Genomic DNA, 13,231 nt, shown 5'->3' with positions numbered 1-13,231 from the left:
GTGGGCTGGGTGAGGGGAGGAGGGAAGGGAGGCCTCCTCTAGGCCTGGCTGGTAATTGCTGCTAAGTGAGGGGCTGTCATTGAACCCAACATGTGAGCGGCGAGGGCCCACTCCACACCCTGTAATTACCGCAGACAGCAGTGCCAGCTTGTGTCCTGGAGAGGGGGGCGGTGCAGAGTAGACAGGAAGCTCTCATCCACCTGAGCCAGTGGGCTGTGCAGTCCTCTCCCTTGCAGGCAGCCTCCCCAGCAACCAACCCCCGCCCCCATCCCATGCCAGGTTCTTTCCACATCATCGAGGCTGGAACAAGAGCATCGCAATCCTGACCTCTGAGCTTGCAGAACCCAAGGCAGGCAGGAGCCAGATAAGGTATTACTCTGCAGTGCTGAGGTCGGCTGGAACTCAAAGCTCATCACAGTTGCAGCAACTTTAAGGGCCTCAGGCAATCCTGGCTGCTCCTGGGCCTCAGTCTCCTGCCAGACTCTCAATTCATAGGGATCCCTCTACAGCGCGGGGTGGGCAAGAACTCAGTTTTGGAAACCAGATTTTACTGGGACATAGCCACGCCCCTTTGTGTCTGTGCCATGCAAGGCTTCTTTCCTGCTTCAAGTTGCAACAGACACCATATGGTCCTCAATGGAAATATTTACTGTCTGTCCCTTCCAGAAGTCTGTGGTCCATGCGTTCTGGGCAAAACCAATGGAGCTCTACTCGCTCCAGCTCTACACAGAGCCCCTGCTGGGTCTTTGCCCAAATCTACACAGATGCCACTGCTGCCAGGCACCCTCTGCTGCCAGGGTTTGGGCAGGGGTGGCAACAGGCCGGGCTGGAACCATAGTGTGGGCCGATGGCGCCACCTGCTGGGAGTGCCGGAAGCACTTCCACAGGACCGACCGCTCCTGCTCCCCACCACAGCAGAGGGATGCTCTGGGAGGAAGGTGCAGCCATCAGGTGCTAAGCCACAGGAGGGCTCAGCCCCACCGCATGGCATGGTCCTTTTGTCTTCCACTGGACCATGATCTACAGAAGTGCATAAGTTGGCTGACATTCTAGAACCAAGTCCCTTCTCACTCACAGCACATAGCAGCCTTGAATCCTTGCCCAACTGCTCAATAAATTCTTTTCTAGGTCTTGGTCTTTTGGTTCTTGACAGTGTTTTAAGAATACATAACATTTAATCTGTAACATTCTCCAGAAAGCCTGGGATAGACATTATCCTCTTTTCTTCTTCTTTTTTTAAAGAGACACACAACCTGCAGTACTGAGAAGCTAAGTCATTCGCTTAAGGACACACAAGGAGCACACAACAGAGCCAGAATGCAAATCTAGTGAAACTAGTGAAGCCTCCAGAAGATGGTACTGAGTAAGTGTTTATTTCTGGTGGTGGGTCCACAGTGTAGCCCCAAGGATGCAGTCTGGACACAAACAGTAGCATGAGCTAAGGGGGCAGGCGAGAGGCACAGGCCCCAGGCAGGGGAAGGAGAGGCTAGGCCCCAGGGCTCGCCTTGCGCTCATGCCTCAGGCAACATTGGGCAGTGGAGGAGGAAATCATTACTTCAACTATAAATAAATCTACTCTGAGGAAGCTGCAGTCCAGGCGATGAGGCCCAGTTTCTCTGGGACTCTTTCCAGAGGCCCTGCAATCTGAACCCAGTAACCCGAGAACTACCACACGAGAAGTTCACCCAGCTCTCAGAGCCAGAGCAACAGTGGAGAAGAGTGGCTCCCTTCACTGCCCACTCAGGTCCTGGAGGAGCCTGGCATTCACTCTTTGGACCAACCTCCACAGGAAAGAGGAGTCCCGCTCCTAGCAGGGTCCTGCAGGGTCCCCAGCCCCCACCGAGAGAGATGCCAGCAGAGCCGACTGCAGAGTGGCCTGTTTCCACGGCTCCCGAAATGGTCACTGTTGCCGCTAGGTCACAAAATACTCATCGTCTTCTTCCTCCTGCTGGCTGCTCTGGAGCAGCAGCTCCAGGTCAGTGCTGGGGCCCAGGCTCTTCGGGAGCTTAGGGCCACCATCACCTTGGGGTAGACACATCACAGTTACTGACCTAGTAGCCTTTTCTGGAAATGACCCTATATTGTCCCAGGATGGCAGAGACATATGGTACATGTCCCAAGCTACAGCAATAGTTGGTGAGAGGTGGCTGGACAGACAGAGGGACAGTCAGTAATACTAAGCCATGGGGAGGAGGCCACCATACCTCTGGAGTGTAGGGCCTTGAGGGCCACATGCAGAGAGATGCCAGAGAGGCAGAGGGCAAAGCCCAGCCAGTTCAGGAGGCTGATCTGATCACCCAGCAGGTGAGCTGCCAACAGCAGGGTGCACACTTCCTGTAGGCAGAGGCAGGACATGGGGTCAGAACTGGCATGACAGGCTGACCCATAGAGCAGAAGTGGGAGCTCTGTGTCCAGGTCACTGGCCTGCAGGCTGCCTGGTGTTACTGAGTGAGATACAGGTGTACAGGTGTACAGACTCCCGGCAAAAGCAGAATGCCATCCAGGCCCTAGACGACGACAAAAGTGTCCCATAGGAGTAAGGGAGTCTGCCATTGCTGGGCACCCATAGATGGACAGCCCTCAGCATGGCCTTGGTAAGAAAGGCCTCTCTTCATCATAGCCAGGAAATCTTATACTCAAATGTTTGCTTTGGGGGCCATTGTTGCAGCATGGGGTCTACCTGTCCAGAGGGAAACTCCTCCACAGACCTGACCAGCTCTCAATGCTGGGACTCCTTACTGATTAACTAGATGTGCTCCAGGCCACTGCCGAATAACCCAAACTGCCAGTGTGGAGCCTGGTGGCGTGCGGCTTGGCCTGTATCCCCAGCTTCATGCGCTGGTTAGAAGGGGCACTTCCTGAGCTCTGCAGGGGAGGTCATGGCACATCCAGGGCCACACTCTGCAACCTCGTCCCGAGCCCTCTCAAGGTGACTGAAGCAGCTAAGAGACGCCCTCACGGGCTCCGGCTAGTGTAGGTCTGGGTCACTTCCCAGTGCGTACCTTAAAAATGCCAGCGATGGAGAAAGTGAGGCTGGATGTTCTGGAGACCAGGAGGAACTCAGAGAAGCCCAAACCAAAGGCTAGAATCCCGCCAAGGAAGAGGCTCCCAAGGACCCGCAGGAGCAGCCCCGTGTCTTGGAAGCGGAAGATCTTCTCTGAGGTGGACAAATGGAGACCTGAAAGCAACAGGGAGAATGGAGGCCAAGGCCTGAGCAGCCCGCGGGCCCTCAAAACTTCTACACTTCTCCAGCATGGTAGGGGTGGGGGAGGCGGCTTGGTCTGCTGATTGTCTGAGGTGGGAAAAAGGGGGGGGGGTGCAGTTACAATAGTCCCATGCAGATGGCCTGAGACTCAGGGACCACAGTGGCACTACAGAGCCCAGGGCAACACAGGTCCCCTATCAGAACAGGGAGAAAGGAATTGAACCTGTGGACAGAGGCTGACTGTACAGGACACAAAATGTATGAATATAGGGCTCCTCAACCTTTACATAATGCGCGTGTGTGTACATATATGTACGTGTGTGCACGAACGACAGACACACATATGTGCTGGAATGGAACCCAGGGCTCACATTAGGCATATGCTCTACCGCTGAGCTACACAGCCCAGCCCAAATCTGGGCCTTGCTACTATGAAGCTATGTATACACTTGGGTAGAGAGATGTCCCCTTTTTGGTTATTGGTTTTCCTACTGAGAGAATGATAGACTGTGACTAGATTGTCATTTCTCCAACAAGCAGTATAATATAATGAATATATCTCAAAAAAAAAAAAAAAAAAAAAAAAAAAAACAAACCTCAAAAATCAAAAAACAAAAAACCAAAAAAGCCCAGAGCAGAGTGTGGTGGCACGTACACCTGTGACCACAAAAACTGGGAGGTGGAGGCAGGGGACTGGCTCACAGAGCAGCTGCACAGGAAGCTCAAGACCAGCCTGGGCTGCACAAGACCCATTCCAAACCAAACCAAACCAAACCAAACCAAACCAAACCACACCTGTAATTACGTGACACAGCGCTACAGCCCCTTGCTCCAGAGCACACATTAGCCTTTGCTTCCTTTTTTTTGGAAACTGTGGCCCCTCCTTAAAGAGCTCCCAGGCTTTCCCACAGCAAGTCCCCGTCCCGTGTCCCCGCCCCCCCATCAGAGGGGTGAGGTCAGTATCCACTGGCCACAGTAGACACAGGTGGGAGCTGAAGGTAGACAAGAATTTTTTGGGGTTGAGGAGGGGGGAGGGGCGCAGAAATTTGACAACTGTTTGCTGCAGGCCAGGAGCCCGGCCATGTGGGGCCATCTTGTTGGTGCTGGGCTTGGCAGTACTGCAGAGGCAGCAGCAAATTGAAGGGAATTCGGGGAAGAGCAACATAAGTAATGAAGGCGCTTGGGGGATTAATTTACCAGAGAAGATTAAAGGGGCTAAATCCATGCAGCTTTGCTAAGTGGCGGCGACCAGGGGCTTTTGGATGAGGTTTGCAGAGCAGGGAACAGGGAGGATGCCTGGGGAGGGGGTGAGTGTGGTATTTGCTACAAGGGGCATAATGAAGGGACAGGGAGAGGTTTAAAAAAGGAAAAGCATGAGGTTCCACACAAGTTTCCTGGACAATGGGGCTGTGGAATCATTTTCTCAGGGAGGCTGGAGACGCTTCGCTGCTTGAAACGTAAATGGATGTGGGATGGAATTTTCCGTAATGACCCTGAGGACAGTTGGGTCTCGGAGAAGGAGGGTAAACAAGGGACAAAGACTAATCCCCCAGCAGAGGAGAAAGGAAGGCAGCAACATCCTGCCCACCTTGCACAAGCCCCTGGCCTTGCCTCTTCTCTGGAACAGCTGTCCATGTACCCAGGCTGTCCCTCAACCTCAGCTGTGGAAGCTGCCACTCTGCCCATACTCCCTGAGCACACATGGCAGCACCTCCTGCCCCTGCTTCCCAGGCTGTCCTGTGTCATCGATCCACATACCCCCCCCCCCCCCCCGCTCATTCTCTACCATCCCCTTTCCCACCCAAGCAGCCCACCAGGACAGACCTTGACTGCTCCCCAGGAGGCATGTGCGTGCGCCGTGGGACAGTGGACCTCACCTTCTGATGCCAGGTGTGGGCACCAAGTCCGGTTTGCTTATGAACTATGGGACTCTGGGCAAGCTTTGCCCCTTGTTTCCTTAATTTCTTTCTTCTGCCAAATAGGGATGAAAACAGTCTTCCCCATCTGGTTATAGGGGGAATGAGAAACTAGTGCACAAATAGCTCAGGTACGCCTGGAATTGTCCTACCCTCTGCACTGACTTCCTGTATTTCACACATAATTTTTCTGCATCCTTGTCCTACCAGATTCTAGTCATTCTGTGTGTCTGTCTAGTCCCAAACCACAGCAGCTGGGGAGGGGCTGGGTTGTGGATCTGGACAACCTCTGTGGCTAACACTGTGCTGAGTTCAGAGCAGTAAAGTGGGATCTGCAGTACTACGGTGCCCAGAGATAGAAGACAGAGCATACCTTCAAATGCGGCAAAGAGAGGGAAGAGTCCCAGAAACATGAGTGGCTGCAGGTGGAACATGGTGTCGATAGGATTCTGAAGGCCTACAGGACAGGAACGGGAGGTTGTCAGACTCGGCCTGGTGGCCTATGCCTACCCGACCTCCAACCCTCCCCAGTGGCTCACCAAGATCAGCTTTCTGCAGAAGCATCTGTGTAAGGGTCCAGCGGATGCCGCCGATGAATGATGCCCCCAGCACCAAGGCAAAGCCCTCCACGTTGAACTGTGTGGACTTATAGGTAAACATGAAGAGGCCCCCAGCGATGAGAAGGACCACCAGGACCAGGGCTGCACGCTAGGAGGGGAACAGTACAGTTCACTGGGGGCCTGGGGGTCAAGCCACACACTAGGAGAGGACAGTGCAGCTCCTTGGGGGCTCCAGGCTCAAGCATGTGCCATATTTGGAGAACCAGCAGCACTTCAGAGGTCCTGGCTTAACGACAGACACAGGGCTGACTGACATACCGCTGGTATGCTTCCAATATACTTATTCTGAAATACTAACGTATTGGTGCCCATTCCGGCTCCAAGTGGCCCCCAACAGAAAACACTGAATTGCTCCATGGGTCCCCAGAGCCCCCGGCCAACGCTGGCCCTGCTACACTTGTGTCTGGCTTTTTGCCATCACTTGTCCCCTCCCAAAGAAAGGCATTTTAAGAGACTTGGGCCAACAGTCTCCGGTCACAGAGTAACAAGCCAGTGCTCAGAGTTCCTCTTTCATCCTGGGTGTCTGCCGTGACAGGAGGGAAGGGGACATGGCGCCTCACCAGCTCCTCCAGCTTGAAGATCAGAGAGAAGATCAGGATGAAGAGCACAGCAGACGATTTGGTCATTGTGTACCTGGAGCAGAGATTCCCACAATGCATGGCTGCAGACCCCCATCCGAAGGCAAGCAGGGTCCAAAGAGCAAAAGAAGCAAGCCAGGGGGGGATGGGAGGGTAGGGTTGGGTGGGGCTGTACTGATATGCCATCTTTGCTGGCAGGCACCTGGGGAGGAGCTGTGGGTCTGATGTCAAGTCTACGGAGCTCTGCTCTCTACCTGGCTGCTGGCAGAGACCAGCTAAGGAAGGATGAGAGAATACAAAGAGAAGTGAGGGGCTGCGCGCTCTGGAGCAAGACATCAGAGCTGGGACTGCTGAGCGGCTGGGTTTGGATGGGTAGTGCTCCACTGCCCGGTGCTCCACTCTGCAGCCCGCCCCCCCCCCCCCACCTCGTGCCTCCTCGGCAAGCAACTGTGGCTGCTCTGTGTGTCCAGTCCCCTGGCTTGCCCTTGCTGCCTGGCAGGCAGGGGCAGCATACCTCCCTGCACTGGGTTATGGGAGAGCTGAGGGAGCGCGAGGGCTGGTCCCAGAGACTGATGGAGTAGTTGGCCCATTGCTGGCCGCACAGACTGCCAGCGGGACTGAGCAAGTGAGCCTGGCCTGCACGGGGGTGAAGGGTGTGGCCAGTACTCACAGTGACACAGTGATGTAGAGAAAGCTCCAGTTGGACAAGCCCACATCAAGTGCTGTTGCCAGTGCTGTGGGGACAGAGGACACCCAACCAGGGCAGTCAGTTGGCAACGTGTGGCTGAGGCGCCTGAGGCCCTGCTTGCCCTTCCTTTCCGCCAAGCAACTCCAGGTTAACACCTGACCAAAAGGGTCCATCCTGACTGGCTAGGCCTGTCAGTCTCTTTTGTCAAATAATTTAAACAGCTCCAGACAAGAGTATTAAAACCGATCCTGCTCAACTGTTCATGGGGCACCTGGCCCTCCACAACTAGCCCAGCCTGCCAACTCCTCTTCTCTCCAGTCCCTTACAGGCAGGGTGCTCCCCTTCTGACTTCACACTCCCAGGGCCACAGGTTCCCATCCACCCTTCAGGACTTGCCCACTCAAGACTAGTCCTAGGAAATCTTTCAGCCCAACCGAGCACGACCACCACGGTGAGGCTTCCGTTTTGCACATGGTGAAGCCCACTGAGGGCGGCGCGAGCCAGCAGAGATAGGGATGCTGCCTGCTTTGCTTGCATGCTTTGCTGAGATGCAGCAGTGGGAGAGGGGTGAGGAGGGAAGGGGGCAGGTAGGGTGTGGCCTCAACGTCACAGGGCTCCTCTGGTTTCCGGCTAGGCTCTCTAGCAGCCCCTACACACTGGACCTACCTGTGGGGGCCACTCTCCTGAGGTAGTCAGTCCAGCTGAGCACCACGCGGGCCCTGTGGCTGGAGCACTGAACCAGCGCTCTGGACAGGGCCGAGAAGAGGAAGATGACGGCCAGGTGCAGCATGGTCATGAAGAGGGGGAAGTGGAAGCTCTGTGGGACCCAAAGCAGAGGCGGGGATGGAGATGCCACACAGCCCCTCTATCTCCTCCCTATGGAGGCCGGGTCCAACCCAGTGCCTCCCCACTCCCTCTGGTGGCAGGAGCTAACCCAGCGTTCTGCAGCAGGTACTCAGCCACAGAAGGACCCTTGGAACAAGGGGCTAGTCCCTACTGTGGAGGTCATACAGGGCAGTAGCAGCCTGGGGCTCGATCCTGCCCTGTTTTACCATGATGCTTAGCCCTCTCCGGGCCAATGTCCAGGAAATGCCACCATGACCCAATACAAACGTACCAACTACAGCCACCTTCAGGCCAGTCGCTGCACTGGCAAGGCCCTAGTTACCTTCGTCAGCCATTTGTTGTAGAAGGTGATGCCTATAGAGAAGCAGTAGTAGAGGAGGACCAGGCCCAGCGTGAGCACCGCCTTCCACACAAAGGCCAGGTCAAGGGCCCACCTCCCCATCCGTGGGTCAGCAGCAGGAGCTTCTCTTGAAGACGGTTGGCAGCAAGACCCAGCAGAGCTGTACCCGGATTTCAAAGGGCGGCTCCCCTAGCTGGAAGAGTCCTCTTCACCTCCATGGCGTGCCATGTGCCGAGCCCCAGACGAGTCCTCACCTAAGGGGCTGATGGCCAGAGCCAAACTGTTCCATGGCTGGCTGGACACAGAGATCACAGGGCCCCAGCTCTGCTGCTGGAGAGAAAAGGGAGATTGCAGAGGCCATGGGTACTTGGAACTCTAGTGTATATTCAAACTGCCTGTCACCAGTTCCCACCAAAGTAACCTTTCAACAGGTAAGTGTGAAGTTGCCAGACCTTTCTACAACCCTTCAGCAGCCCCAGTTACCTTCGGTGAGGCCAAAGCCCTCCTGGAGTTCGAGGTCTAATGGTCCAGCTGGCCTCTGCCAGTCTGTCCCGGAACAGAAGGGACTGGGGGTGGGGGGGTGGGTTGAGGGGGGGAGTAGGGGGTGGGGGAGGCCCAGCACACCCAGGCCACCCTTCCATTCTTCCTCTTCTTCAGGGACCTGGCTACAGGCCACCATTGTTCTACTTTTCTTTTGCAGCAAATGAGGAATGTGATTTGAGTAGACCTTTTTTTCCTTTCAGTGCTGTACACAGAACCAGTGCCTCTTGCTAGGGGCCATGCTACCAATGAGCCATCCCCCATCCCCCTGAGTGATGTCGCTGTCCCTTGTAAGGCTGCACTCCGCAAGGCACTCACACACACATGGCATTCCCTATAGTCTCCTTTTGGCCTAACGACCCCATGATAGTGTGTGTATGGGAGTCCAGGGGACTTATCAGGTCTTGAGGAGCTAAAGTGGACCAGGTGTACCTTGCCCTGGTCTCCAACAGCTACTCCTAGAGAGGAGATGCCGGCAACGCGGTGAGTGCCCTGGGCAAGTCTTGGCTCTGCGTGGGTGAGCCTTAGAACTGTTAGGTGTACTATAGTGCTTTCCTTCCCATTACACTGAAATGCTAGCTCCTCTGGGAGCCTTCCAGCGTCATGGGATCAGACCTTTTGCCTTCCAGCCTGGACAGTCCACTGTGCACCCTGGAACCTGTTATCACATCTCTTTCCTGAGGGCAAACTGGGCTGGCTCTGGGCTTTGCCAAAAGGACTCCTGGACTGTGGTTATCTGCAGAGGAGTTTGGAACCCTGGGTGGCGACCTGGAGGAAGCTCCTGACACTCAGTGAGCAGGGACTACAAAGACTGTTTTGCACTCTGAGTATCTCTGATATCCAAAAAGGCAGAGAACTCACTTCTGATTTCTGTAAACACAGTTTTGCAGGGCTCTACCATTCACTGAAATTGCTAAGGATACTATGTGTGCTGTCAAAGTGGAACCAGGGTCTCCATTCTGGAAAACCCCTTTGCTGACAACTCACATCTCTGAGGCTGCTGACATGGTAGCTGTCACTCTGACAGATGAAAGCTTTTATTTCATCATTAATTACCTTTCTTTCAACTATAGTTTGCAGGTTAATGAACAAACTCGTTAAAAAACATGGAGAATCCAGGGGAGAGGCACTACCCTACTGGCCTAATGCAGCCTTATATTTTGACACACGTACTGCTGGCTAACATTTCCCTAGCACGCAGCTTGTTGCGGGTTCCCATGAGTTCTAGAGGCAGACCTAACTGCTGACTGGGTCTTAGTGTCTTGTTTACACTGCCAGATAGTTGGGGACACAGGCTCAGACCTAGTTCAAACGGACTTCCAGGTCTAGGGCTCTGCAGCCTGGCACTACTGAATCTTTCTGGGAGAAGCCAGTCCTGTGTACTGCAATCCATTAGCAAATCCCTGTCTCTACCTATGGGATGCCACAAGTATCAGGTCCCCAACCCTAAGTTGCAACAGCCAGGCTGTGTCCAGCAGTTACCTTGTGGAGCTGGCCTAGCATGTAGGGGGCCTGGGTCGAGTCTCCAGCACTGCAGGAAACAAACACACTATGTTCCCTGTGAGCCACTGCCTCCCCTACCCTGGAAGTGGCGGAGCATGCTACATGTCAGGACAGCCCATTCCCTTTTCTCAACTTACTGGCCCACCTACTTCTGATCAGTCCCTACGTGGCCACCATGGTGCTCTTTGTTCACTGTTCAAGCCCGCCTTTCCTTCAGAGAGCTTGTCCAGCTCCCCACCTCTAGGGGACACCATGCAAACAGTCACCTATTCTATCCCCAAACACAAAAGCAAGCCTCAGCTAGAAAGGCCTCCAGGGAGCATACAGCCACTCACGCCAGGTGTCACCATGAAGCTTGCCTCACACTGGATATACAGATGTGAAACCTCTAAGATCCTCGCCCTCACTCTGTGGAGAGGGAGAGCAGGCATGCAATCGCATCTGTCCAAGCAAGTAATTCAGTCCCTCTTTACCCAAGAAACAGCAGCTACTCAGGGCGGGGCGGGGCAGCGCTCTAGCACCTGGTCGCCCTCTCCCACCTCAGCTGTAACACGGGTTCTGTAGCTTAGTGCCTCAAAGCTCGGGCTTTAACACCACAGGTGTGAGCAAACCCTCTGTGCCCACCTCCTTGAGATTCCGAGTTCTCTGGTCTGTGAGGACTCGGTTTCTCTAACCATATGCTTTCCGGGCAAGGTTGTCATTGGCACCACTGATCCATAGTCACCTCACACAGCACAGCTTGCCAGTGCCAGGCCCGCTCCGCTCCCTCACCTCAGTCCGTCAGGCTGTTCACTCAGGCCACAGCTACTCTTTCCCTGTCACCTCTTCCGGGCCAAGTCCCCGTGACTTCCTCACGAAACTGACCACTTCCTCCTCAGAGACCTATTGGGTGCAACTTCTCGAAGTCTCTGGAGTCTTCTGCTTTCTGGACAACTGCTTGCCCAGTGCCTTCTCTCCAACTCGGCCAATCAGAACTGGTCCCTGGGTGTGTGTGTGTGTGTGTGTGTGTGTGTGTGTAAAATCCAGCTTATTTTCTGCTTTCATCCCCACCCCACCAAGACCACCACCCCAATCTTCCTGTGAGAACAGAGGAACCTAACAGCCATTTAGGTAGTTCCAGCTGGACAGCTCAACCTCAAGGTGCCCCAAGGAGCTAGCTTAATATTCTTCAGGTCTCTGTGCTACTCTGAAGTCACTTAGAAATAGTCATCCTAACAACTGTTTACCTTGGCCAAAGGCAGTCATCGCTGAGGCCATTGCTGTCCCCTGCATCCCTCATACCCTGCCACCTCCAGTTATTTGTTGTCCCACTGACTTTTTAACCCCTACTTCTCCACCACCGAAGTCTAAGCCACAGTTGCTTTTCACCTACTGCCTGCACTTCAGAAAATGCCGCATGCTGGTGTTAGGGTTAGCGCTGTCAACCTGACAGTCACCTGGGAGATGGGCCTTGGACCACACCAGTAAGAGATCCTCTACATCAGGTTAACTGATGTGAGGAGACCCATGCAGTTGTGGGCAGACCCTCCCGGACTGCATAAAGAGGGGAAAGGGACCCCAGCACACATTCAAGGCTCTGCTTCCGGGCTGTGGCTGCGATGCAGCCAGCTGCTTCAAGTTCTTGCTGCCCTGACTTCCCCATGATGCACTGAACACAGAATTGGGAAAATTAAGCTCTTCCTTCCTTAAGTTGCTTTTGTACTCTACCACAGCAACCGGGAAAGAAAGTAAGACAGCCGGCTTCAACAGACTGGAGACCCTGGGCTGGGTCTCACAAGTCCTCTTTGGATCCCGCCTGCCAAAGCCTTGCAACCTCCATGCTCAGCCGTGCGCCCAACACATCAGCGTGTCCTCCCCGGTTACCTGATGCTCTCGGCTGGTTCCTGTCCCCCTTCCCCAGGGCCCCCACTGCGCGTGGCACTTCCCACCGCGTGACGTCTGTGTTTGCTCACGTGTCACCGCCGCGCCTGCCCGGCAGCGTCCGTCTACTTTCCCCAAGTGCTTGGTAAAGACCAGGCGGACCGGCCCAGGGCCACGAGAGGGTTGGGGAAACTGAGGCCCGGGACCGGCGGGAGCACAGGGGACCGCCCACCGCACGCCCACTTACCTCCGCCCAGGCGCTCGCTCCTGAGACTCCTGCCGGAAGCGCGAGCTGAGCACTGGGCCGCAGAAGGCGAGACTTCCGCCGGAAGCCGGCGAGGGAAGGTGGAGCCAGAGCATCTTTCTCTAGCTAAACCGGCCACAGCTGGCGTTGCAACACGGTGCCTCTGTATCTTTCCCTAAACTAGTGCCGGGAATAAATCACATATACAAATAACTCTCTAGTGTGCTTTTCTTCTGGGACCTCAAGCAGCTGGGAAATGATGTGAAGACCATTAAATAGAAACGTAGAAAGTCTGGGCAAAGTAATAATGGACACTTGTGAAATTACATATTCCTATACATTTGTGAGAATTATTCAATAGGTTGAATAGGTGAAGATCATCCCAAAGGAAATGGGACCCGAAAGGAAGGGGTGAGGAGAGCGTACTCTTATTGGGGGCCCAGGAAAGCAGGTTGCAGGAACGCCAAACTACCACACCCATATTTGATTCATTTTAGGTGCAGGGCACGTGGGCAAGAGAACCGCTAAGCCATGCAAGCTAGGGCTGCAGATCCAAGCTGGCCCAGTTCTCTGCTATTGCTCTTCTGGGCTCTGTACTAAGACTGGCTGCATACAGGGATCCTTGCACATGACTTGGCTGGGCTCCTGGTTCGGAGCAGAAGGCTCAAGGCCAGAGTGTAAGCTGTGCTTTGTGTGCAGTGTTGTTGTAGGCCGCTGCCAGCTGGCACCACGCAAGCATTAGTTCATTCAGTGCTTCCTGAGACCTACAACGGTACCCATCTCAGCCCAAGGTCTTGGCTCCACTCAACCCTCAAGGTCTGTGTTGCATGCACTTTCTATGCCTTCTGAAAGTGCCTGTCTTCACCCCCTTCTGACAGTAGCAAGAGGAAG

At 54.6% G+C, this 13,231-nt stretch overlaps 1 protein-coding gene across 2 annotated transcripts; it reads right to left on the bottom strand.

Moving 5' to 3' along the window:
• Positions 1-1,354: 1,354 nt before the first annotated feature.
• Positions 1,355-12,420, bottom strand: Slc35c2 (solute carrier family 35 member C2). 2 transcript variants are annotated; one of them, XM_051186335.1, is made up of 10 exons: positions 12,344-12,420; positions 8,176-8,523; positions 7,674-7,824; positions 6,990-7,053; positions 6,302-6,374; positions 5,661-5,829; positions 5,495-5,578; positions 3,003-3,178; positions 2,205-2,334; positions 1,355-2,022 (listed from the first exon to the last, which is right to left on the bottom strand). In XM_051186335.1, exons 2-10 carry the CDS (start codon positions 8,293-8,295, stop codon positions 1,913-1,915), a joined length of 1,077 nt encoding a protein of 358 aa, XP_051042292.1. In that variant the 5' UTR covers positions 8,296-8,523; positions 12,344-12,420; the 3' UTR covers positions 1,355-1,912. The 2 variants fall into 2 exon arrangements, with proteins under 2 accessions (XP_051042292.1, XP_051042286.1); XM_051186329.1 differs by lacking the exon at positions 12,344-12,420 and adding an exon at positions 11,008-11,033 and having other exon boundaries at positions 8,176-8,520.
• Between the last annotated feature and the right edge of the window lie 811 nt (positions 12,421-13,231).

The sequence above is a fragment of the Phodopus roborovskii genome, unplaced genomic scaffold (assembly GCF_943737965.1).
Source record: "Phodopus roborovskii unplaced genomic scaffold, PHOROB, whole genome shotgun sequence".
Classification (NCBI taxonomy): domain Eukaryota; kingdom Metazoa; phylum Chordata; class Mammalia; order Rodentia; family Cricetidae; genus Phodopus; species Phodopus roborovskii.
Note: the sequence above shows the minus strand (reverse complement) of the source record. Positions and strands in the feature narration are given on the sequence as shown.

What these genes read in the sequence shown, in the direction of transcription:
- Slc35c2 (XM_051186335.1), bottom strand. Translation starts at nt 8,295, where the DNA reads ATGGGGAGGTGGGCCCTTGACCTGGCCTTTGTGTGGAAGGCGGTGCTC. An exon ending in CAGGAGAGTGGCCCCCACAG is followed by an intron (nt 7,054 to 7,673) that starts GTAGGTCCAGTG and finishes CTGTCCCCACAG; the next exon opens with CACTGGCAACAGCACTTGAT. An exon ending in CTCTACATCACTGTGTCACT is followed by an intron (nt 6,375 to 6,989) that starts GTGAGTACTGGC and finishes TCTCTGCTCCAG; the next exon opens with GTACACAATGACCAAATCGT.